This window comes from Geotrypetes seraphini, chromosome 7 (assembly GCF_902459505.1).
Source record: "Geotrypetes seraphini chromosome 7, aGeoSer1.1, whole genome shotgun sequence".
NCBI lineage: Eukaryota > Metazoa > Chordata > Amphibia > Gymnophiona > Dermophiidae > Geotrypetes > Geotrypetes seraphini.
This window is the reverse complement of record NC_047090.1, coordinates 42256680-42283441: the sequence shown is the minus strand read 5'-3', so window position 1 is coordinate 42283441 and position 26762 is coordinate 42256680. Positions and strand designations below refer to the sequence as shown.

At 40.2% G+C, this 26762-nt stretch overlaps 1 protein-coding gene across 2 annotated transcripts; it reads right to left on the bottom strand.

The window, feature by feature from the left end:
* KRR1 (KRR1 small subunit processome component homolog) lies at nt 1-23830 on the bottom strand. 2 transcript variants are annotated; one of them, XM_033952628.1, is made up of 11 exons: nt 23535-23830; nt 21153-21328; nt 19831-19965; nt 18212-18337; nt 18045-18128; nt 13797-13853; nt 11605-11775; nt 6580-6657; nt 6384-6477; nt 1396-1592; nt 1-346 (listed from the first exon to the last, which is right to left on the bottom strand). In XM_033952628.1, exons 1-10 carry the CDS (start codon nt 23704-23706, stop codon nt 1456-1458), a joined length of 1230 nt encoding a protein of 409 aa, XP_033808519.1. In that variant the 5' UTR covers nt 23707-23830; the 3' UTR covers nt 1-346; nt 1396-1455. The 2 variants fall into 2 exon arrangements, with proteins under 2 accessions (XP_033808519.1, XP_033808520.1); XM_033952629.1 differs by having other exon boundaries at nt 23646-23817.
* Nucleotides 23831-26762: the final 2932 nt, after the last annotated feature.

Sequence of the window (26762 nt, the reverse complement as noted above, 5' to 3'; positions counted from 1 at the left end):
AGAAATTCTAATCTGCAACCTTTATTTTATTTTTTTTTTTTTTTACACAGTATCTCTCAATTGCTGTAGCAGTATCCACGACTTAGAAAAATGCAAAACCTTTTTATGTGGAAAAACAGTTGACAGGGAGAGAAGGTAAGAGCAGAAGCTGAGAAACCATAGCACTGGTTCGTTTTTTGTTTGTTTGGCATTTTTTGCATTAATATTACTGTCCTGAAGTTATTTTTACAAACATTTTCAGCAGTTAGCTCAAACAGTGGGCAATATGACAGACCAATCAGAAATTCTCAATATTATCCTGGAGAATTTATGCACATCTCTTAAGATGTTTAAAAAAACGGTGTTCCTCAATGGCTTACGCTTACTGGAATACTATCTAATGTTCAAATGCGCCTTGACTTTATGACTTCTCAACAAACTATTCGTCACTGGTCTACTTTGGCTTTACTGAAAGGTAAGGCAATATCTTTTTTTTATAGTATCTTAAGAGACCACACCTTCACCTTTACACCTCAATCTATGAACCATTGGGGTTCTATCCTAACGACCACACTTTCTGAAATAGACTGGGAACTCTTCTGGTCATCTACAAACCGTCCACTATTATCTGCAAGAGTTTCACAATCAATGTTCTTTGTTATGTGGAATGCTATATGGACTCCATTTCGAATGTGGAAAGCGAAACTGAAACAAGATCCTACTTGCTGGAACTGTTTGAAAGAGCCTGGAACTCTTGATCACATGCTTCTTCACTGCACTATGGTTCATTCCTTTTGGATTCGTATATGGGACACTATAAAATCTATTACCAAATGTTCAGAAGATATTTCCATGGACATTATAATCCTTCGTTCTCAACACCCTTGTTTTGCACTATCAAACTGTCCTCCTAAACTCATTGACACCATGTTCGTGATAGCTCTTATGCACATTTTGAAAAATTGGAAGTCATCCACACTACTAGACTACACCTTTTGGTGGAACTCTTTGAGCATGTACCACAAATTCGAATCATATGCATATGAAAAGAATATGATATCCCGTTTCTCTACAAATTTGGTGCGAAATAAATCATCTTGGTCATTCTTAGATTCATATGTTCACTCTGCCTCGTAGACACTTCTGCCACTCTCTCACTCTCTCTCTCTCTTTTTTTTTTTTTTCTTTTATTTCATCATCTCTGCTTCTCTATCCTTTCTATTTCTTTTCTTAGCAGTTTCAAACATTGAATTCTTCTTACTAGTCTGTTATATGCAAATGAATGCAATTATGGTTTCTCTTGTTTATACATCACTATTTTTTTTATTCAATCTTTATGTACTTGAACTGCTTTTTGTATATTATTTATAATATTCAATAAAATTATTGAAATAAAAAAAAAAAAAAAACGTTTTCCTTCTAGCCCAGCTTTCAGACATTTCTGTGTCTGATGTACCGTAAAGGAAAAGCTCACAATTATTTTTTCTTCTTTTTCTTATCTGTAGCAAGCCTTTGTTTCAGCTCTTCTTCAGGAAGTGATCCTAACTTTGCTTTCTTCGCTTTCTTTACTTTTTCTTTCAAAGCTTCAATGTCTATCTTTGTCTCGGTGTAAACTGTACAAGAAGAAAAATACAGTCAGCAAATCAGCAGCAACTCTTAAAAATTCCACACATCTCCCACAACATGGGACATTCTAGATATGAAATAGGACAGTACTGAGAGGCAGCAGTGAGTATTTTTTTTAAAGCTGGCTGTAATATTTTTTTCAGTACTACTAGAGTTGATCACCAATACCAACTATGAGTACAGAGGCAATAATCAGCCACTACATGTTAGCAAAGCTGTTTAGATTAGGACAGCAATTTTTTTGTACTAGCTATATTGATAGTGGAATGGCTGAATCTCACCGTTACATGTACAGCAGAGCAAAATGTTCTCATTCTCTTTCTGGCACTAAACAGGCAGTATTGCTGAACATTTTCTCAGACAGGCCCAGCACTTTCTGTATAGTGTGCTGATCATTTGTGGATAGGGGATTTATACATATAAAAGCTGCTTCTAAATATATAAAGCCTGAAAACTCTCTTAAGACATAAATATTTAAATAAGCTAAGATTCTTTAGCGTCTATCCAGACCGGCGCAGAAATGGTTGGGTTTATGCTCCTCTACCAGCAGGTGGAGACTGAGACACTAACTTTTGGCTACAGTACAAGTAGGCTATGCAGTCTATTACAATCGGTCTTTTCTCAGTCTCCAACAGAAGAAAAGCGCTCATTGTATTCCCACTGCGAGGTCAATGCAGCTGGCCTGTGTTTGCACCGGGGAATCCTCATCAGCTTTGGATGCTGGCAAGCAGGGTTCCCCTTCGCGAGTGCTTCGTGTGCCGGCAGCAGGCAGAGGGAAGCCCGGACTTCCCCTGCTGCCCAAACAGGGATTTCCCCAGCCACTGATGGTCAGGGAAATAAGGTTTCCTTTACCACCGATAGAGCTGGGGACTCCCTTACCGATGCTGCTGGCTTGCCCGCTTTAGCGGTGGGGGCGTTCAGGCCTCTTTGCTGCTGCAGGCCTCGAGGGAGGTTTTTTCCGGCGGTTTTGCACTGATTTTGGTATGAAGCTCCTCCCATTTTGTGTGCAGCCTCAGGTGACTTTTCCCCTGTATTGGAGAGCCAGGCATAGGTTTCTGCTGGGTCTCTTGCTAGCTATTGAGAAAGTAGGTCCTTATTTGCTAATTTTCTTTCTTCTAGTCTCTCCAGGCTGGCACAGACTCCACCCTGTCATTCTGTTCGGTGTTTTCGCGAAGAGTACGTTTTTTTTTTCTGTGGGAGATGGAGGAAAGGTGGGTTTGATTGTTGGGGGAGTTTGAAAGAGCAGCAGCATTTGGTTCGGCTGGTTTAGCTGGAAATTGTGGGGCGTTCTGAAAGGTTCTTGTTCTAATAAGTATCCAACAGTGTTTCCTGGTCCAATTTTGAACTATTCCTTTGTCGTCTTCATGTGAGTGTGGAGTTGTATGTTCTTGTTCAGCCTAGTTAGTTTTTGCTTGGCTATTCGTAAAGACTGGTTGTAATAGGGACTGCACAGCCCACTTGTACTGTAACCAAAAGTTAGTGTTTCAGTCTCCACCTGCTGGCAGAGGAGCATAAACCCATCCATTTCTGTGCCGGTCTGGAGGGACTAAAAAAAGAAAATTAGCAGGTAAAGACCTAATTTCTCCATATGCCAACTAACTCAGAGGTAAAGTTGGGTTTTGTTTGGGGTTTTTTTTTAAGCTTTTTACAATAAAAATTCACAGCCAAATTGAATGCAAGAAATACAGCCCTATCTACAGAAGAAGATAAGTTGCAATGAAAACCAAAGTTATTTAAATTACAGTAAGGATCAAGATGAGGAAATGAATACACTGCAGGCAAAACAAAACAATATTAGATAAAGGGGAAGCAGACTGCTACTGCTAGCTCAAAATTCAAGTAAATTTCTCTTTAACAACCACAAAATTATTGCTTGTATTCAAAGAAAATTAGAATTTCATCTCAAAACATCTACAGAAAAACTTACAAATTTGCTCCCAAAGTCCAGACCCTAGGTTTCAAAGCCACTTTGCCTTTTCTGAGGCAGAGAAAAATCAGAACTTTAGCACCCCAAAACAATTCATACTGCAAAACTATAAACATATATTGGTGTCCTCGTAAAGCTCAAGGGCAAAACTAGCAAAGTAGTTTGTTCAGTTATATAATGTCTAAAGTGCTATTGACATTCCTTCCATTCCAGACCCTGCTCCTCTCCTTCCCAAGAATAACATAGGCCATATGGTCTTTACATAGAAACATGATGGCAGATAAAGGCCAAATGGCCCATCTTGTCTGCCCATCCGCAGCATCCACTACTACCTCCTCTCTCTAAGACATCCCACATATTTGTCTCACACTTTCTTGAATTCAGACACAGTCTCTATCTCCACCACCTCTTCCGGGAGACTGTTCCATGCATCTACCACCTTTTCTGTAAAGTATTTCCTTAGATTACTCCTGAGCCCATCACCTCTTAACTTCATCCTATGCCCTCTCATTCCAGAGCTTCCTTTCAAATGAAAGAAACTCAACTCATGTGCTTTTATGCTACGTAGGTATTTAAACGTCTATCATATCTTAACTTTCCAGCCTTTCCTCCATATTGAGATCTTTAAGACTGGCCCCATACACCTTACGATGAAGACCACGCACCATTTTAGTAGCCTTCTTCTAGACCAACTCCATCCTTTTTATATTTTTTTGAAGATGCAGCCTCCAGAATTGTACACATTATTCTAAATGAGGTCTCACCATATTATGTTAGATATTCTTTGATTGGGGGGCCCCAGAAATGGGCCTCTTTGCATCTCCCCACAACCACAAACTTAAACTTCTGCACTTCTGTGCTAGAATCTATACTCCAGATTGACTAGAATCAGATGCTTTCCTCAACTGGACAGGCAATTTCTAAATGCTTTCCCTCCACTACCATTATTTAATCAGGAAATCTCTACTCAAACTTTGCCATGACTCTCATAGCACCAGGGTGGCCACTTCAGCCTGCCTTGGTTTCCTCTGCTACTAAACTCAAGTGTATGGAAACCCATCACTCTACAAATCTTCTCTAACAGAGAATGAAGGTTCTATCCCAATCTGTGTTCCTTAGCTCTCACAGCTTAGTAGCTCTCTCCCAGCCAATAGAGACTTATACATTATCTGATTCAACTGAGACTATTATTCAAGCTTCTAGAAAACCTTCCATACAGTGCTGCTACTGTTTCAAGTGGACTTGATTTACATTATGGCGCAAGCTCCATTCTCTGGACCCAAACACTTGTCCTCTTCCATCAGTTTTGGACTATCTCATACACCTCTCTGACTCAGATCTCAAATCTACTTCAGTTAGGGTTCATCTTAGTGCTCCAAGTGCTTTCCACACCTTACTTGAAAAAAAGCCATTATCAATACTTCCTCTGGTTTCCAAATTCATGAAAGGCCTTTATCAAACCAAACCACCAATCAAACCTCCTCCAGTTGCTTGGGATCTCAATCTTATCATTTCTACTGTGTTGAAGCCTCCCTTTCAACCATTTGCATCTTCATCTCTTAAACATCTCACTTGGAAAGTAGTGTTTCTCATATCTCTCACAGTTGCATGCTGAATGAGTGAGCTTCAAGCACTTGTCTCAGATCCATCTTATACAACATTCTACCACAATAGGGTGGTTCTTTGTACTTCTCAAGTTTCTCACAAAAGTTGTCTCCAAATTTCATCTCAACCAATCTATAGTGCTTCATCTCTCTTTCCCAAGATCACATTCTCACCCTAATGAAGCTGAACTCCACACAATGAACTGTAAACGTGCTCTAGCTTACTATTTGGATTGCACCAAGCCTTGCAGAACTTCTATTCAGCAGTTCCTCTCATTCGATCCTAACAAACTTGGAGCTCTTGTCACCAAGAGAACCATCTCTACGTGGCTATGCTTGAGCTGGGCTGACGCTTGAAGACTAATCACTGCACAAAGTTCAAGCAATGGCAACTTCAGTAGCTCATCTATGTTCCATTCCCATGGAATACAGACTAAATAACCCAACCCAAGTGGTTTTAACAAAACCCGTACTCGTATATTCAATAATAACCACTTAATATGGAAAATACACTCTGTATTAAACTGAGGCCTCAGATTCGGAGCATAAGCGAAGTCCTATCATGGACTAAACGATCAGCGTATTCCCAGCTCCATACTCCAGTCATAGGCCCCCCTAACTTAGCTAGTTTTTAACTTATTTTTTAAAGACTTTATCAAAAATGGAAAGCTAATCTTTTTTCTTATACTTTTTTCTTCAAAACAGTGTAGCACTAATATTGTAGTGGAAAGGTCCAAAAGTTTCCTAAGTGCATCCTAAAATTTCTATATTATCGAGTGAAATACAAAGCATATAAATTGTTTAGCAGGAAGTTATATCACTTATCTCAAGCGGTATTCATTGAAGCTTGAGTGTTAAGCCTTAGCCTTCGCCTATCTGGGCCCATGGAAGATATCTGTAAAGCAGCCATGTGGTCCTCAATTCATATGGTTTGGCCAAGCAGTTCTCCCAAATTTATTTTCCAACTAAGGTGCCACGGAGGGAAGGCCCAGATGCTGCTGATGGCCCCAATCCACAAGCTGGCCCCGCGCACTGCCTGCCGCCAACACCACCACCCAGCAGGAAATTTCAGCGCATCGATCTCACCAGCCCAGCGCGGACCAGCAGGAATTTTCTACGGACCAACACCGGTTTGCGGATCAGCAATTTAAGAACACTGGCTTAGAAAACACCTTGATAGGCAGTATATAAAAATTCTAATAAACTTGAAACTTGATAAACTACCTGCAGCCATCAAAATGTGTTACCTTTTTTAGTTCTCATCACAGGTTTTTCCTTTGGTGGAATGAAAGCTTGGTTTCTCTCTTGCTGTCTTCTACTAACTGCTTCTGCTTGTTTTGCCTACATGAAAATGGAATAATTGAACAGCTTAGCTGGAGAAAGGTTAAACAAAATTTAAAACTTGTATTCCACTTATTTTATAGGATAAATTATTCATTTCACCTTTATCTCTTGTAGTTTCTTCTGTCTCTTCTGGCTTTCCTTCAGAAAATATTCACCACTTGCCAGTTCTTTATCAGTCTGTTAAAATCATGCTTGTAATTAGTGAGTTATCTTAGAAAGATATAAGATTCAACACAGAGATAATCAAGTCAAAGACTGCACAAACATAGTAAATGGCAGCAGAAAAGACTGTCCACACGGAACCCAGCTGACAGACATAAAACATAAAGCAAGATATTTTTTTAATCCAGGACAGTATTTTTTGGTCTTCTATTTTTGTGCTCTTAGCCACAAGAGAATACAAAATCACCAGTTTGTTTCTTCCAGCATTCTTCTTCACATAATCACAAAGCTTTGTGTTATCCTAAACAGCCAGTAATACTAATATGGCTATTGTTTAATGTACAGACGCTTCTTTCTCCTATTAGCCTGCTCGACAGACCTAAACTGTAAGAGTATCTGCCCAGGAAGTAAAAGTTAGGACAGCGGTTGTAGTTGGCGATTCGATTATTAGGCATGTAGATAGCTGGGTGGCTGGTGGGTGTGAAGGTCGCCTGGTCACTTGCCTGCCTGGTGCAAAGGTGGCGGACCTCACGCATCACATAGATAGAATTTTAGATAGTGCTGGGGAGGAGACAGCTGTCCTGGTACATGTAGGTACCTATTACATAGGAAAAAGTGGGAGGGAGGTTCTGGAAGCCAAATTTAGGCTCTTGGGTAGAAAACTGAAATCCAAATCCTCTGGGGTTGCATTTTCAGAAATGCTACCAGTTCCACGCACAGGACCCAAGAGGCAGGTAGAGCTCCAAAGTCTCAATGCATGGTTGAGACGATGGTGCAGGGATGAGGGATTTTGATTTGTTAGGAACCGGCGCAACCCTCTGGGAAAGGAACCAGGCTGCAAGCGCTAACATTTAAAAAAAGAGATAGAGCAGCTTTTAAACTGAGATGTGGGGGAAAGCTGACAGTTGCCCGGGAGCGGATGGTTCAGTGTAAGGTATCGTTGGAGGATACTATTGAAACAGGATATTTAGGGAGTCCTGGTACAGAGATTCCAATAATGGTAAAAGAAAGCCAGGATGGTTTAAGAGGAAGGCAGAGTAAAAGACTCAAACTTTCCCTGTCTTCTCAGCAGCCTGTAGTTGCATGGAAAAAAAACAATTTAAAGTGTCTGTATGCAAATGTTAGAAGCCTAAAAAATAAAATAGGAGAGTTAGAGTATATAGCACTGAATGATGAGATAGATATAATAGGCATCTCGGAGACCTGATGGAAGGAGGACAATCAATGGGACACTGTGTTACCTGGGTACAAATTATATCGCAAGGATAGAGCAGATCAAATTGGAGGGGGGTTGCACTATATGTTAAAGAGAGAATTGAATCAAATAAAATAAACATTCTGCATGACATAGATAGTATTTTGTTTTAAGTTTTTTATTCATTTTTCATATAACAACAAGTGTACCACTTAAATTTATACAATTTCATTACGTAAACACTCGATATTCCTTCATACATTACTATATATATATAAAACGTATCATTATATAATCTTTTACTATAATCTTGAAACAGTATATAATATTTAATAAGTATACCAACTATTTCTCAATTATAAACCCATCCCCTCTCCTTCCTTTGGCAACTGCATATAATACAACAAGATATATTGATAAATTATTTATATTATAAGATGAATAAAATAAACCCTCCCACCCCCCTCTTATCAATATCTTATTATGGGAAAATTGTATCATTCATTGCAAAAATCTATTAATGGTCCTCAAATCTTCTTAAACTTATCTATATAACCTTTTTGTGTTGCAAATGTACGTTCCATTTTATACATATGGCATACTGAATTCCACCAAAAGTTATAATTTAACCTGTCATAACTTTTCCAATTGTATGTTATTTGTTGAACTGCTATTCCAGTTAATATAAATAAAAGTTTGTTGTTATTTGAAGAAATTTGACTATGTGCTCTCATTGCTGTGCCAAATAAAATCGTATCATATGTCAAGGCTATGTGCATGACATAGATAGTAGTGTGGAATCCTTATGGATAGAAATTCCATGTGTGAAGGGAAGGAATATAAAGGTAGGGTTATACTACTGTCCTCCGGGACAAAATGAGCAGATAGATGAAGAAATGTTTTCAGAAATTAGGAAACCTGGAGAAATGGGCAACATTATAATAATGGGTGATTTTAATTACCCAACATTGACTGGTTAAATGTTACATCGGGGAGTGCTAGGGAGGTAAAATTCCTAGATGTCATAAATGACTGCTTCTTGGAGCAACTGGTCCAGGAACCGACAAGAGGGGGTGCTATTTTAGATTTGATCCTTAGTGGAATGCAAGACATAGTACAGGAGTTTACTTTGTTGGGTCCACTGGGAAACAGTGATCATAACGTGATCCAATTTGAGCTCATACCGGGAGTAACGTCACAAAAGAAATCTACTGTAGGGATGTTTAATTTTCAAAAGGGTGACTATGATAAAATGAAGAAAATGGTTAAAAAGACGTTAAAAGGATCAGTTTCAAAGGTTAAAACTAAACCAGGCGTGGATATTATTTAAAAACTAGTTTAAGCCCGTTACATTAACGGGTGCTAGAATATATGGCTGTCTGTCTTTCTTTATTTATGTCTCTCTCCCTGCTCCTGTCTCTCTCCCTCCTGCAATTTTTCTCTCTCTCTCCCTGGCACCCTTTGTCTGTCTGTCTGTCTTTCTTTCTGTCTCTCTTTGGTCCTCTGTCTGTCTTTATTTCTGTCTGTCTCTCTCCCTAGCCTCCTTTGTCTGTCTGTATTTCTTTCTGTGTCTCCCCCCCCCCACTTTATTTTGCAGAAGCAGCTGTGATATTTCCCTTCCCCTCCAGATCCCTGAGAAGTAGTAGCAGCATTTTCCCCCACCCACCCCACATTCCCTTCTCTCTCCCCCCCCCCACTTTCCTTTGGAGAAGCAGCAGCGGTATTTCCCTTCCCCTCCAGGTCTCTGCTGAGTAGTAGAAGCATTTTCCCCCACCCCCCATTACCTTCTCTTACCGTGAGCTGCCCTGCTCTGTTCGGCCCCTCCCCCTTCCCTTCCCGCGTGCTGGCCTGCTGCTGCTGAAGGTTTTTTTCGGCGACTCCTCCTGTTAAAATTCTAATCCTGTTAAAACTCCCCCCCCCTTCCCGCAACCGCTCCTGTTCAAAGCGGCATGCTGAGGTTCGCGGCCGGCTGTAACGAACCTCGCAGGCCGCTCTCCAACTCGGTAGCATGTTCCCTCTGACGCGATCGCATCAGAGGGAACGTGCTACCATGTGGAGAGCGGCCTGAGAGGTTCGCTACAGCCGGCCGCGAACCTCAGCAGGCCGCTTTGAACAGGAGCGGTAGCGGCTGTTGCGGGAGGATGGGGGGGGGGAGTCGTTGACGTGCAGGCCGCTGTGAACAGGAGCGGCGGCAGGACCATGAGGCGGGAGTGAGCTGTTCAGCTTCCCCTATCTGGGGAAACCGCCGTGCCGAGGAGAGTCGGGAGTGAGTTGTTCGACTTCCCCTATCTGGGGAAACCGCCGTGCCGAACTCAGCTGCGCGTGGGGCCGTAGTAAGCGCGGGGCATGCTGCACTCTTGGCGGCCACGGACATACGGATCATGGAAGCACGCCGATAAGAATGCGCATGCGCCGCCTACGGTTTTATTATATAGATACCGTCATGGAAGCCCAGACCAGATGTATTCCACGTATCAGCAAAGGTGGAAAGAAGTAGAAACGAGAAACAGCATGGTTAAAAGGTGAAGTGAAACAGGCTATTAGAGCCCAAAAAGCATCCTTTAAAGAATGGAAAAAAGATCTGAATGAAGAAAATATGAAGAAACACAAGCACTGGCAAGTTAGATGTAAAGCATTAATAAAGACAGCTAAGAAAGAATATGAAGAGAAACTTGCAAAAGAGGCAAAAACTCATAGCAATTTTTTTAGGTACATCAGAAGCAGAAAACCTTTGAGGGAATCTGTGGGACTGCTGGATGATCACGGAGCGAAAGGGGCGCTCAGGGAGGATAAGGCCATAGCGGAAAGACAATGAATTCTTTGCTTCGGTCTTTAAGGAAGAAGATGTAAGAGATCTACCTGAACCGGAAATGGTTTTCAAGGGTGATGATGCGGAGGAACTGAAAGAAATCTGGGTGAATCTCAAAGCCAAATCGACAAGTTAAAATGTGATAAATCGCCAGGATCAGATAGTATACATCCCAGGGTATTAAAAGAACTCAAAAATGAAATTGCTGAACTGCTGTTAGTGATCTGTAACCTGACGCTAAAATCATCTGTAGTATCTGAAGATTGGAGGGTGGCCAATGTTACGCCGATTTTTAAAAAGGGCAAAATGGTAGAGCAGGGCAGTTGGAAAGGACCTGAGTGACTGGTCTTCAGCAGTCGCTTATTTTTTGATTGTTCCTTTTTTTTTGGTGTGAAATCGCTGCCTGCCTACATTTGCATGCCGTTCCCCCTTATTTGCATGCGCGGATCAGATCGGAGGTTGATCGGCACCAAGGTTAGTGAATCAGGTCAGGGAATAATCGGGTCGCAAAGTGGTCGGGACACGATCGGTGTCCTTAGTGAATCTAGCCCTATATCTTGCTAGGCCTCCACAACTGGACACAAAATTCTTCAGGTAACCTGTACAATGACATGATCAAATGGTTTAGTGAACTGAATGACACTTAGCCATCACCCATCCTGTAGTACTTAAGTGTTATTTTTGTGATTGTCCAAGTAAATATCCTTTAATTTACCTCTAGTCTACAGTACAGTTTACCAGCTCTAGAACAGAATATAGGGTCTATAAAAATTCTCTTTATCCCAAACACTTTTTCATTTTTGTTTCCCTAATTTTTACTTTATCATATTGAGCAGACCCTGGAACACCACAGTGAGGATTCTGCATATTATTTCCTGCAGTATACGATGATAAGTTACAAAATGCATTCTGTAATTTGTATCTCTGTGTAAGACAGTGTGTCCCAGCTTTCAATTACCTGGCTTTCTGGCTGAGGCGGTGGGAATGGAGTATATTCTTTTTTCACATTTTTCTTCTTGGGTTCCTTGCGTTTGTTCAGGTTTTTGTGCTTAAACTTTGGCAAAAATCTCTCCCAGTTCTGTGACCTTAATTCAGAATCTTTTGACAATTCACGCTTAATCATCAAAGTCTGAGAGTATGACAAAATATTGAAATGAGTTCCAGGATAACAAACTATGATCAATCAGAACAATTAACCAGTTTTGTATGTTAACAATGTCATAAGCATTACTAAACTGCACCCTCCGGTAAATTTGCCAATTTGCACATGCACACTGCATGCTAAAAATAATATTAATTTTCTCAGAAGGGGGCATGTTAGAGGTGGAGAGAGCAAAGTTGCTTTCCTGTAACAGGTGTTTTCTCCATAGACAGCAGGGGAATACAGCCACACTTGATGGTGAAGTCATCTAACTAAGCACGTGTAGCGGTGCGCTCCCCTAGCTAGTTAAGCTTTGGCTTACATCCCTATAGCTACAGCCCCTCCCCTCTCCTGTCAGAATGTCTCTAGTTAGAAACAGGAACGAGTTGAGGGGATTGGAGGGCAGGCAAGTGTGGCTGCATTCCCCTGCTGTCTACAGAGAACAGCCGTTACAGGTAAGCAACTTTGTTTTCTCCAAAGACAAGCAGGAGATATGCAGTCCTCATATTTAGAAATATGACAAGAACATTTACAACAGTAAATTCAGTATTAGTTGAGTGTTGCCTCTATAATTAAAATAGATATGTATGTGTCAGCCTATTCAGCTAAAGTTTAGGTTTAAAACAAATTAGTGGTTTAATAACAGAAAAGAACACCATAGAATCAGAGGACAGAAAAGATTATCTGAAAACAACTATCATTCCTTTCAACCTACTATCTTACAAGCTTCTGGTGATTGCAGAGACTGTTGACATTGCTACAGAACTTTCCTACAATTGCTCAAAGCTACAAACATTCCAATCCCTTAGCAGAATCACAAGCCCAGTCCCAAATGTCACATTATTAATACAGCTATCAATTGTGTAATAAGAGTAGACACATCACAAAAAAAAAAAAAAGCTACAAAATGTGTCCACTTATATTTTGTGACCAGTGACTGCTCAGAACAAAATAACGATTTTAAGCAATGGGGCCTTAAAATTTCAGAAGAATCCAGATTCCTAAAGATGGATCAACCTCTCAATAGAGGCCCCCTTAACTGGAAAAAGACAGAAGGGAAAAAAAAAACCCTCCCCACCGGGCCTAATTTCTCCTTTTGTTCTGAGCTGTCACTGTTCACAAAATATAAGTGGACACATTTCTGTAGTATGTTTTGCAGTATTACAGGTATCCATTTCAAATATCATGTTAAAAAATAACATAATAGAGTTCTTTAGAGTCCCTCCAGACTGGCACAGAAACAGATGGGTTTACGCTTCTCTGCCAACAGGTGGAGACTGAGACACTAACTTTTGGCTACAGTACAAGTGGGCTGTGCAGTCCCTATTACAATCAGTCTTTATGTTTCTTTCAACGCATGCGTTGCGGGTCCTTCCCATGATTCCAATCAGAGCCTGGTTGCAAGAGTTTTTTGTTTTTATCGAGAATGGGCCGAGATCACAACAGATCAGTGGGTCCTGAAGGCGATTCAGGATGGTTATGCTCTGGAGTTTTCACGTCCTTTCCCAGATCATTTCCTTGTTGGATTTTTTTTTCTGCAGGTTTTGGTTGTTGCTGGTTGTATGGGGAGTTGAAAGAGCTGTGGCATCTGGTTTAGCTGGCAAACTGTAGGGTATTCTGAAAGGTTTTTCTTCTAATCATGATCCAACAATGTCTCCTGGTCCAATTTGAGACTATTCCTTGGTTTTCTCCATGTGTATGGAGTTGTATGTTCTTATTCAGCCTAGTTGATTTCTGTTTCGCTATTCATAAAGACTGATTGTAAGAGGAACTGCACAACCCACTTATATTGTAGCCAAAAGTTAGTGTCTTAGTCTCCACCTGCTGGCAAAGCGTAAACCCATCCATTTCTGTGCCAATCTGGAGGGAGTAAAAGAAAGAAAATTAGCAGGTAAGGACCTAATTTCTCCTTCATTTTTAAATTAATGCTGTTTCTAAAATCATTATCTCCCTATTAAATTCTTATTCCTCACACACTGCATGGTCTCAAATGTAAACTCCATACCCACCTTAATGTTATATATAGGATGAATATTTTTCATAGTATCCATAACTACTTTTCGAACCTGATAATCAAAACAAAACAAAAATACAGTGTGGTTATATATATTGTCACTGGGTGATCTGAAGAGATTTTTTCAGTTTGACTTACTGGATGAGAGGAGTTGGTTATTGATTGTATTTTAGATGTTTCTAAAGTGTATCTTGTGCTTGTTTAAATGTGTTAAAGATTTTATATGCAGATACGGGGTGTTATCCCAGGACAAGCAGGCAGCCTATTCAACATGTGGGTGATATCATCCACAAAGCCCCGTTGCGGACAGCTTCGCAAGCTGATTTGCTTGCAAAACTTAGAAAGTTTGTGGCTGCCGCACCGTGCATGCCTTCCTGCCCACGCAAAGGCGGGTGTCTCCTCAGTTCTCAGCATAGCCGAGAAGTTGTGTTTTCGATGCTCTGCGCTAGACTCAGTTCTAAAACTTTGTGCCTTCTCTCACTGCGGCTCGTGTTCTGTTATTTTTCAGGTTCGCTGTGTGTTTTGCGCGTTTTCATTTAAAAAAACCCAAACTAACTTTAATTTGGTTTCTTTTGTCACGGTGGGGCCTGCTTTGCAGCCTCCACTGGCTGGTTTCTATTTTGCTAAGACCATCTTTCCGCCTATGTCCAGGCCGGTCACAGGTCCGGTGGAGAAATTTTCAGTGGTATGGCTCCACTAACCCCGGTCTCGACCTCAGATCCGGTCAAGTCTTCTACGGGGCTCCCGCCTTCTACCTCGCCTTCATCAAACCTTCCTTGTTTGGGAAGTCCTCGTCCTCTATCAAACAACCACGCCTTCTCCTGAGGAGCCGCTTTCCTCACTGTCTTCCTCAGGTCAGGTAGTGCAGCAGTCTGTTCCAGCAGTGGTTCTGAAGCTGCCCAAGATGCATGTCTCCAAATTGAGGCGTCATTCTTCCTCCTCTTCTTCGGAGACTATAGCCATACCAAATGTACCAGATCAAGTCTCGGTTTCACATTTGCAGGCTATGAACCAGACCATTATGTCTCAGGAGTTTGGTAATGTGCTTGCCAAACATACTCCTGCCTCGACTCTGCTTCCTACAGCCCAGCCTGAGCACTCAGCAGTTCTACAAGGAGTCCAGTCCCTGGCAGTGCCTCGAGCTGAATCTATACACTCTATGCAAGGAGTCGAGTCTATGCGAGTGTCTTGTCTGCAGCCTGTGCACTCTATACAAGGAGTCGAGTCCTTGGCAGTGCCTCGAGCTGAACCTATACACTCTATGCAAGGAGTCAAGTTTTTGCGAGTGTCTCGTCTAGAGCTTATACACTTTATACAAGGAGTTGAGTCCTTGTCAGTGCCTCTAGTTGAATCTACACACTCTATGCAAGGAGTCATGTCTTTGCAAGTGTCTCGTCTGGAGCCTTAGCACTCTGTACAAGGAGCCGATTCCTTGCCAGTGCCTCAAGATATCTCGACACAAGGAACTCAGTCTTTTTTGGTGTCTCGATCTCCAGACTCCAGCCCTCCTTCCTCACATAAGGCGCTGCCCTTTTCAAGGCACTGGCCAGGGCTCCTCGATGTTTTCTCTCAGCGAACCTGCCTGGTTCGAGGCACTGTTCTCCACATCAGTCAAGATACCCATCAAGGTCCAGGTCCTCTTCTCGAGACAGGCCTTGTTTTTCCAGGCCTCAAGACTCTTCGAGGCCTCCAACTACAAAGTCGAGAACGCCTTCTGCAAAGCCTTATCACTATGGTCATCTGTACCTGCATATTCAACCTCAGGTATCAATACTCCAGAGAGGCTTCACCTTCGTTCTCTGCTTTGCGAGACGCCTCGAGGTCACCTTCTTCCCCTCGAGGTCAACCTTCCTTGGAGCAGATGTTTTCTTTTTTCCTCACCAAATACTCTACGAAGTATTTAGAGGAAATGGGTATGTCTCATCCTCCTCCGGAGTCTCTTAAATTGCTCACTAATAGACTTCTTTCTCAAACTTTCAAGCAAAATCTTGAGACACCTTATTCCATTCCTGCTGTATCAGGAAAGCTAGAATCTTGTTACAGGATGGTCCACTGCAAGGACTTCGAGAAATCTCAGTTATCCCATCAGTCCCTTCTCATGGAATTTTCTCTGACAAGGACCAATCTTGTCACAGTTTATACCACTGTCCCTCCTGGAATAATAATAATTTATTTTCTTGTATACCACCCCACCAACAGTTCTAGGCGGTTCACAACAAAGAAACTGAAACATTTCAGCAGAACATACAATTTCAAAAACACACTTCTACATACATCAGTCAAATGCAGCAATAGCTAAGATGTGATTTCAACTTGCTGCTATCATTAAAACATAGGTTAAAAATAATTATAAAACACCAGAGAGGGCAGGACCATGGATTTGGTCGTGGTTTCTACCAAACAACTCTTATGGCATTTGGTTGACATCCTGCCTGAATTTTACAAATTTATTCCTCAACATCATCTTTTAGAGTTTCAGCATGTGACTATCACTCTGGCTCAACAACATATGCATCTCCTTCAATCTTCCTATGATGCATTTGAACTTGCCTCGAGGTCACCACCTTTTCAGTAGCGATGTGCAGGCTTGCCTGGCCCCGCACTACAGACATGGACCCCAATCTTCAAGATTGTCTGGCCACATTCCTTGTCAAGGCAATGAATTGTTTGATGATTCCATCGAAGCAGCTACTCAATGATTGTCTCAACATGAAAAATTGTTTGCTTCCTAAGCCTTCCACTTCTAAAGGCTTCAGACCTCTTCTATCTTCTCGGAGGCATTTTCCGCAGAGAACAGCTCTTTTTATTATAAGGGAAGGATAATCTCTTCCTTTCATCCAGATCCCTCCAAGAGTCTCCTTCCAATCCATCCTAGACCGCCCTTCTTCTTCAGGGAGCTCAAGCTCTGCTTCGTCTCCGTGTCATCGAGGAAGTTCCACTGGAACAGCAGAGCAGGGGGTTCTACTCCCGTTACTTCCTAGTCTTGAAGACGGGCGATCTGCGACCCATTTTGGATCTCAGAACCCTCAACAACTTCCTCGTCAGAGAGCAATTTTGGATGCTGTCTCTAGCATCATTTTACCCCCCTTCTAGATCAGAACGATTGGTTATATTCTCTAGATCTCAAAGAGGTTTACACTCACATTCCCATTCATCCAGCCTCGCGACAGTTCCTCAGGTTTTAGGTGGGAAATCTGCATTTTCAGTACAGAGTGCTACCTTTCGGCCAGGCTTAATCTCCAGAAATACTGGGGAAAAGTACAAAACCCAAATCCTTTTACAATGTAGCAAGATTGGAAAGATGCATTCCCTGGAGTACATCAAATTTCCAAATGTATTCTTTACACTGAAAGCAAATGTGTAAATTATGCCACTTTATGATTACTGAATAAAACACTGAGTAATTGATGCTTAAATTGTATAGGCACTGAAATTGCAAACTTAGGCATAAAGGCCTTAAACGATAAGTTTGCTGAAATAAAAAAATTACATAGTATCACTCTTTATTTGTGTCTGTTTGCCAGTAAAAAATACATGCATTAATTTTTGCAAATGTGTAGTTGATAAACATCACAAATATGAACACATATATAAGAGAGTTTATGTTAAGTAACTTCAAAGAATTCCAAAAAGAACTTTTCTGTTCTTATGTTTCTAATAGAATATTTAGTTAGAAAAATGCAACAGCTATTCATTAAAGAAACTGTTCAGTATGATAATGGCAGAGAACAGAAGAAAATTCCAAACAGGTCACTAAACTGATCTAAATGGTAATTAAAAATTTATTTTAAAAAAAAAAAGCTTCAAAACATCCATAGTATAGGCTTTCAATTTTATAGCTCAAGTGAAATCTTTCAGTTCTGTAAAGTATTGCTTCTACAATAACAAGCGTCACCTTCAAAAGCTAACAAAAAATGCATTAACTCCCCCCTCCATCCTTTTATGAAGCCACAATGGTATTAGCTGATGCTCATAGGAATTCTATGAGGCGCTAAAAAAGCCTAACGTGGCTTCATAAAAAGGGGGTAAATTAGTCCAATAAAAAAGGTATCACCTTATTTTTATATATTACCTTTAAAAGTGGACTAACACAGCTACCACAATATTTTACTATAACAATAAAAATTAGTTTTGTTTATAGTCGATAAAATGCAAGTTAAAATATTAACATACTATTACACATTATTGTGCTTCAAAAATAAAAAAAATTGACAATTGTAACATTTGTCTCTTACTGTCTTACCTCCTTGAGGCCATTAAAAGGTCCCAAAGTCGAAACTGTATTTCCCTGAACCATGATGTAACAGTTTGTTAAAAGTTCCAGAGCCTAAAACATAGAAAGATCTTTGTTTCATCCATAATCTAGATTTATACACCAACAAAACAAGATTCTAACATGAGTGCCTTTACCTTCAGAGTAGACCCTTTGGGTCCAAGAAGCCTCTGTCTTCTTTTTATAAATCTCTCTCGATTTCTCACCAACGTGCCTATTTTAATAATATCGCATGCCATGTCATCCTGAAGAATTCGCACTGCCTGACCAAATCAGATGTGTGTAACTATGAGGGCTAAAAAGTAAATCCTTGGAAATCAACAGTCAGTATATTAATAATACAAAAAGTGGAAAATAACCTGAAGTGCAAAGGTACGATGGCTATGCCTCTGTCTGGTTTTACCAGTACAATACTTCACCATAGTACAATATCATGCCTTGGCTACATTTGCATTCCACAATATTTACATGTGGTCTACTATTAAGCTGGAGCAGTGACAGTATTAAATGCTAGAGCTTAAATTAATCCATATATTCTATACTGCTACACTGCAACTGTATGTTAAAGCCTGCTGTTCAGTAGACCTAATCTGCACACTTCCGCAATGGGTAACTTACACAGAATTCCCTACCTCCATACACTGCACAGCATTCTGAGAAGTCTGCTGCTGCGGTGCAGCATAGCACAGATGTTTGGTTTCTGGCTGCCTCCCTCCCTGCACACACCACTCAAGCACAGCAAAGGGAGAAGCTGCACAACCAGACATCAGGCTCCTTCTCTCCTACTTTGGGTTCCTTTAAGCCACATGACTCAAAAGAATAACTGAGCCCAGGATGGCAGAACACTGTAGCTCCTCCTCTTGCCATGCTGGAGTGGTGTGTGCGCTTGTCATTAGGTGGGTGGGGGGGACTGGAAAAAGGTAAATTGTGTGTGTGCATATCATGGGGGAGCTAGAGAAAGGTGGATAGTGTGTGCATGACATGTGGTGGAAGTCTAGGAAAAAAAAAAAAGAGGATGGAGGATATGTGTATTAAAGGGGTGCTGATAGGTGGATGGAGTGTGTGCGCCGTGTGACTAAGGTAGAGAAAAGTAAGGTGGGGGTATGTCTGAGAGAGAGTGGACAGAACAGGATGCTGGGAGTTAGGGGGAAGCAGTGAAGGATGAGGGTTGCCGAGAGAGAACTCTTGAAGATAAGTATAGAACAATGCTGGAAGAGGAGGAAAACAGGAGGTATTCACCCTGGAGAAAGGGGAGAGAAGACTGGGGACTGAACTTACCAGGGGAAGAGCTACAATCTGAGAGAGAAATGAAGAAGGTGGAACCTGAGGTGGGAAACTACTGTGCTGATGGGGATGATATTTCATGCCTAGGGGGAGAAGTCAATCCTTATAAAGTGGCAATTCTGCACAAAAACATTTCAAATAAAGTGTGCAAAATTTTCAAATATTCTGTACATAATGGAGGGATGCAAAGAAAGCAAACTATTCAAAGGAGCTGAACTAAAGAAAATGTAAGATGAAATTATAGACTTTATCTGCCTGCCTTTTTTTTATTGTACTCCGCATAGAATTGCAGGATATGCGGAATATAAATTTTTTAAATAAAAAATAAATCACTCTCCTACATTTGTTATAAAAATTAGCAGAGGTGTACCTGTGAATGGACATGTTTATTCCCTCACATACTGGAACCAACATACAGTAATTGCTTATTCCTGCCATAACTGATCTGCATCACACATACAGGTTAACTCACCTGTTCAAATGGAACACTTCTTGCTAACAACTTTATTAAGTCTCTGGCCCGGACGATCATATATGGATCAAAGGTTTTCCTGGTTGTGGTTACTGTCATGCTACCCTCAATGAGATCCAGTGTTGCACCAATATGCTGTACCATATGAAAAAATGAAGTCATACAGATAACTTATAAGTAAAAGGTGACCAAGTACCAAATCAACATTTTTTCAAAACATACTATAATACTGACCACACTATTAATGTCTATTATGTCCACAATTAAATTCTATTTTGATAACCTAAATACTATTTTTTTATTATTATTTATTTATAATTTTTCACAATAATTTTCACAAGCATTAACTTTACAGAGATATAGTCAGGCAAAGTTATTCAAAACAAAATAATTCCCAAACCAAACTAAAAGAAAAAAAATTAATTTAAAGCATTCTTTCATTCCATTATTCTTAAGTTGAAACAATTAACCTCTTTCTTAGACCTCAAAAAAAGAAATAAGATTGAGAGTAACAAAGAGGTAAAGAGATAAGATTTCTTCTTATGCAACAAATTACATTAATAATGAAAAGGCTTAACGTGTTCGATAATACTCCATTTACATTTAAACTTCTTACTGCCTTCAACTATAGAATTAAGTTCTTAACATCCCAAAAAAACTTTGAAGTTGCTCAGGAACAAAGAAAACATATTTGGTCCCAGCATATCTAACTAAACATTTACAGGGATAACTTAAGTGGCTCCCAATTTTTTTACTTCTTGCCTCATACTCAAAAATACTTTCCTACAGTCTTGTGTTGTTTTTATCACATTTGGAAAAATCCATATTTTTTGACCAAAGAAAAAACTAAATACTATTAAGGGCTCCTTTTATGAAGGTGCGCTAGGGTTTTTAGCGCATGTACAAAATTACCACCGCCTCCTAAAAAGGAGGCGGTAGTGGCTAGCGCACTCTGGAATTTAACGTGCACTACTGCGCGCATTAAGGCCCTAGCGCACCTTTGTAAAAGGAGCCCTAAGTGATAAAATTAATTAGAGTGTTCCAAAACAGAAAAAAATAGGAACTCTTAGCACTATTAGAAGCTCAAGAAACCTACAATTACTCTGGCAAATGACAGCCAAATATTTTTTAAGTTCAACATGACTGCTATGTATTTCTATAAACAAAATAGAACTGGGTACTTCGTGTATTTCTAACTTTCTGTGACCCAAATTAGTGAGTCAGCATAAACCATATTTTCTTCAGAAACAATCTTTGCAGTGCAAAAGCTGGGTAAGCTGTGCAGTGCTATCATCCAGGGAACATCATTTTGAAGCTCTCACATGCTCATGCAGGGCTTTCTGCACCAATGGCCAGCATTCTTTCAAGTAGGCTTCTCTGTATTTAGGGAACAATGTTGCAAAGCTGCTTTCTTCAAGCAGACCTTTAGGATTATCCTCTTTTGTAAAGGCTGCTTCTTTCCATCCTTCAGGTACAGTAAGAAGTTCAGATTCATTTGCTGATACAAAAGAAAATGCACACGATTTAGTCAGTGATAGGCTTGAGTCTTAACACAGGCACATGCGCATAAAAAAATGAAAGACCTAACAATAAAAGTGGAGGAAGGGGAATCAGTTGAACATAAGAACAGCCATACTGGGTCAGACCAATGGTCCTTCTAGTCCAGTATCCTGTTTCAAACAGTGATCAGAAACCCAAACACCAGCAACCAAACCTGTCACAATAAGAGAAAACAAAATAATTAAGGTATAAAAATATTAATATAATGTGATTTTAAAACTAGAATTAGCAGTGACACTGTTGTAACACATGTTTTTTGACCACATCACACTACTGGTTACTGAGAGAGAACAGAATAGAATTCTAACTATGCTACCTAGCATTTAAAACGCTATATGGTGATGTCCCTAATAGCGTCCCTGGATTTACTGAATTATTAAGTAAATCTGCGGACCAATGTAACTCTAACAACCTGACCCTATCATTCCCAGGTCTGAAAGATATATTAATAATAATAACTTTATTCTTTTATACTGCCATAACCAAAAGTACGAGGCGGTTTACACTAAAAAGAGCTGGACAATCAGCAAAATACAATAATATAGTAAAAAATACAAATATTTGTAAAATAGAATTTCAATAATAAAACTCACTAAGTAATAAACTTATCAAACAAATTGGTCTTAATTAATTTCTGAAAACTGCAATAGGATAACATAGCTTGCTGAATACATTTACCTAACCAAGATTGTTGCCTACCAGCTTGAAACGTTAGGGTCCTATCTAAGAAGGTCTTATAGCTACACCCATTATTTTTTGGATAAGCAAATAAGTAGAAGTTTCTAGTTTCTCTTGATGGTCTATGAAACACAAAATGAGGAAAAAGGTAAGCTGGAGACAATCCCGATATCAGCTTAAAGCAGATACAGGAAAATTTGAATAATACTCTTGCCTCCAAAGGCAGTCAATGAAGTAAACGATAATATGGTCATTCTTTTTTAAACCAAAAATCAATCGAACAGCTGTATACTGAATTATCCTAATACAAGACATCTCACAGCAAATCATTCAAATAGCAAAAGTGAGAAACATAAGAATTGCCACTGCTGGGTCAGACCAGCAGTCCATCCTGCCCTGCAGTCCGCTCACGTGGAAGCCCTCAGGTCAAAGACCAGTGCTCTAAATGAGTCCAGCTTTACCTGCGTATGTTCCAGTTTAACAGGAACTTGTCCAACTTTGTCTTTGAATCCCTGGAGGGTGTTTTCCCCTATAATAGACTCCGGAAGAGCATTCCAGTTTTCTATCACTCTCTGGGTGAGGAAGAGCTTCCTCACATTTGTACTGAATCTATCCCCTTTCAGCTTTAGAGAGTGCCCTCTCATCTCCCTATCTTGGAGAGGGTGAACAATCTGTCTTTATCTACTAAGTCTATTCCCTTCAGTATCTTGAACGTTTCGATCATGTCCCCTCTCAGTCTCCTCTTTTCAAGGGAGAAGAGGCCCAGTTTCTCCAATCTCTCACTGTATGGCAACTCCTCCAGCCCCTTAATCTTAGTTGCTCTTCTCTGCACCCTTTCGAGTAATACCATATCCTTCTTCAAGTACGGCGACCAGTGCTGGATGCAGTACTCTAGGTGCTGAAAAATGCTAAGGCTTTTTTTTTTTTTTTTTTTGCTACTTCAGCTTGTCTGCGGTGTTCTTTGCTCACAGGTTTAAAGACAATAGACTGTCTTCAGTCCAATTCTTTATATGTGAGTTTGCAAACCATTGGACCCCTGAGGAAGGCGTGTTCGCTGAAACACGGACCGTGTAGGGTCCGGGTGGATTTTTATCACCATATTTTTTTAGCATTGTACGTTTTTAATTGAATTTTCATGGTTTTATATGTCAGTGTTTAATAAATTATCTCCAGAATATCTGTATCCGCAGTTTTTGTTTTCATCGGTGTCTAATTCTCTGTAACATATCTAGCACTACATGACAATATGTTGCCTGTAACCCAACTTTAATGAAGATTCAGCGGGATATATAACCATAACATTTCACACACCCCTCCCCCCCCCCCCCCCGTTTCTATTTCATGCAATAGGACGTAGCACACATTAGAAGCTGTTAGTGGTCAATTTCCCAATAATGTATCTACTTAATGCAGCAGGAGTACTGCGAATGCCGAGACCCGATTTCACGCCCTCCACAGGCACGTGCCTCGGCGTAGCCGGGGACCAGCGCAGGAACCGGTGTCACTTTCATTCTCGAGGCCACACGAGGACCTAAAATCGCTGCCACCGAAGCTAAAGGAACTCGACCGCCGCCTACCCCGAAGGCTCTCCGTCTTCCTGCTGGTCTTGGTCCCGGCACCAGACAAGGAGGCGGCCATGTTGTTGCTCCTTCTTGCTGCGTCGTGTCGCCCGCGTGACGTAGAACGCCGCTGACGTAGCAGCGTGCGACCGTCCGACCGGAAACAAAAGCTGACTGCTTTTAAAAAAGCTGGTTCCTAGTAAAGCGTTGGTCCTCGAGGCGCGAAAATCATTTGGCGGCCTTTAAGTCTTTCTCAGCCCTCTAGAACAGTGATTTCCAAAACTGTCGTGGAGCACCACCAGCCAGTTAGGTTTTCAGGATAGCCCTAATGAATATGCATGAACAGATTTGCATGCCTGTCACCTCCATGATATGCAAATCTCTCTTATGCATATTTATTAAGGCTATCCTGAAAACCTGACTGGCTGGTGGTCCTCCAACAAGGTTGGGAACCATTGCTCTAGAACAGGGGTAGGCAATTCCAATCCTTGAGAGCCGGAGCCAGGTCAGCTTTTCAAGATATCAACAATGAATATATATGAGATGGATTTGCATGCACTGCCTCCTTGAAATGCAAATCTATCTCATGCATATTTATTGTGGATATCCTGAAAACCTGACCTGCCTCCGTCTCTCAAGGACCGGAATTGCCTATCCCTGCTCTAGGATGACGTTTGGAAAATAATAAAGTTGTAGGGAATGTCCCCAAGCAGCATGACCCGTGCATCCTCATACTGAGACGCTGACCCTGAATTGAAGTCAAGTATCAAGGATCTAAATTGCCACTACTACTATTTATTATTTCTATAGCGCTGAAAGGTGTACATAGTGCTGTACTTTTTAACATGCAATAGGCAGTCCCTGCTCAAAAGAGCTTACAATCTAAACCCGCACGTTCTTAAAAATCTGAGGTCTGTGCCACCTTTTATGTGCAATCACTTTTTATTTTCAAACAGAAAAGCAACCTACAAAGTACAGGCAACCGTGGAATAACGACAAAAGTAGAACCAGAATTACAAAATAGACACACCCAGCAAGCACCCTGCCACTTTTAGGTTCTGACAGACCTCCATGACACTTTAGCTCTGACGGACCCTAATGCTTCTCCCTCCCTATGCTGAGACTAAAAGTGGCAAAACTTTTGCACTGAGGTCCGTAACACTTTTAGTCTCAGTTCTCCCTCCCTATGCAGACCTGTCTAATTATAGACCAATTTCTAACATCCCATTTTTGGCAAAATTAACAGAAAAAATTGTTTTCAACCAAATTTCAGAGTTTGTAGAACAAACTAACGTGTTACATCCGAATCAAACTGGTTTTAGACAACACCATAGTACGGAACATTCCCTTATTGGTATGACAACATCCATTCAATATTTTTTAGATCATCATCAATCGGTGCTGTTAACTTCCCTTGATCTTTCAGCAGCGTTTGATACGATTGATCATCAATTACTCCTTGCTAGACTCCAATCTATTGGGGTTACAGATGAAGTTCTAGCTTGGTTTACATCTTACTTCAGTGATCGTACATCCACAGTTATTTTCAATGAATCTTCATCCCTACCTTCACAGATTTCACATGGGGTTCCACAAGGATCTATTCTTTCACCTTTGCTTTTTAATATCTTTCTGGCACCACTAATGACATTATGCCAATCCGTAGGTTTTCATGTTTTTGCCTACGCCGATGATATACAGCTATTGCATCCATTAAATAATAATAATATAAATAAAATTTCGGCTATTAATGGAAAACTTGATCAAGTTCATCATTGGCTGGATAAAAACAGACTGGCTCTTAATATCAAAAAAACTAACGTTATGCTCTTTCCATGGAAGGATAGTTTTCCTCTTGTTACTCCTATTTCAATTCAAAACGTTCCCCTACAATCAGTCAAAAATACAAAAATTTTAGGGGTAATCTTCGATAATAAACTTAATTATCATGATCACATCAGTAACATTGTGAAAACTACCTTTTATAGGTTACGCAAAATTCGCTCCATCTCTAAATTTCTTTGTCCCAAAGCACTTAATATACTGATTCACTCTTTGGTGATGTCTAAAATCGACTACTGCAATTCTTCTTTTAAAGGAAGACATAAAAAGAAATAAAACGAAATAAAACTATTACAAATTATACAAAATGCATCAATTAAATTAATAACCAAGTCTAAAAAATTTGATCATGTAACACCACTTCTCAAAAATGCTCATTGGCTACCAGTCATTCACAGAATTACTTATAAACTATGTATAATTATTTTTAAAACTCTATATAACAAGACCCCTGCATTTTTATTTAGGTTTCTAATTCCATATACTACAAAGAGAATTTTATGATCTAGTGAACAAAATTTATTATCTATTCCCTCACTGAAAATTATTAATACGAGACGACAATTTATCTTTTCTTGTACTGCACCGCAGACTTGGAACGCCCTCCCTATTTTTTTACGGGAGGAGAAGGAGTTTGGGAAATTTAAAAATGAGTTAAAAACCTTCCTTTTCAAAGATGCCTTCGCAACCTAATTTTACTATTTTATTGTCTTATTTAACTTTGCTATACTTTTGTTAATTATTACCCCTTTGTATTTTCCCTTAATGTCTTTTCTTTACTTTAAGAATTGTATTTCTTCCCTCCTTACCCATTGTTTAGTAATGTTAATTTAATGTAAATTAGCCCTATTTAAGTATTTGTACGTATTGTATTTAAAAATGTGAATTTTAAAGTGTACATCGCTTAGAAATCCTGATTAAGCGATTAATCAAGTCACCTAATAAACTTGAAACTTAAAAGTGGCAAAACTTTTGCCTTGAGGTCCATGACACTTTTAGTCTCAGCATAGTGAGGGAGAAGCATTAGGGTCCGTCAGAGCTAAAGTGTCATAGAGGTCTGTCAGAGCCATAACTTATGCTGAGACTAAAAGGGTCACGAACCTCAGGGCAAAAGTTTTGCCACTTTTAGTCTCAGCATAAGTTATGGCTCTGACAGACCTCTATGACACTTTAGCTCTGACGGACCCTAATGCTTCTCCCTCCCTATGCTGAGACTAAAAGTGTCACGGACCTCAGGGCAAAAGTTTTGCCACTTTTAGTCTCAGCATAAGTTATGGCTCTGACAGACCTCTA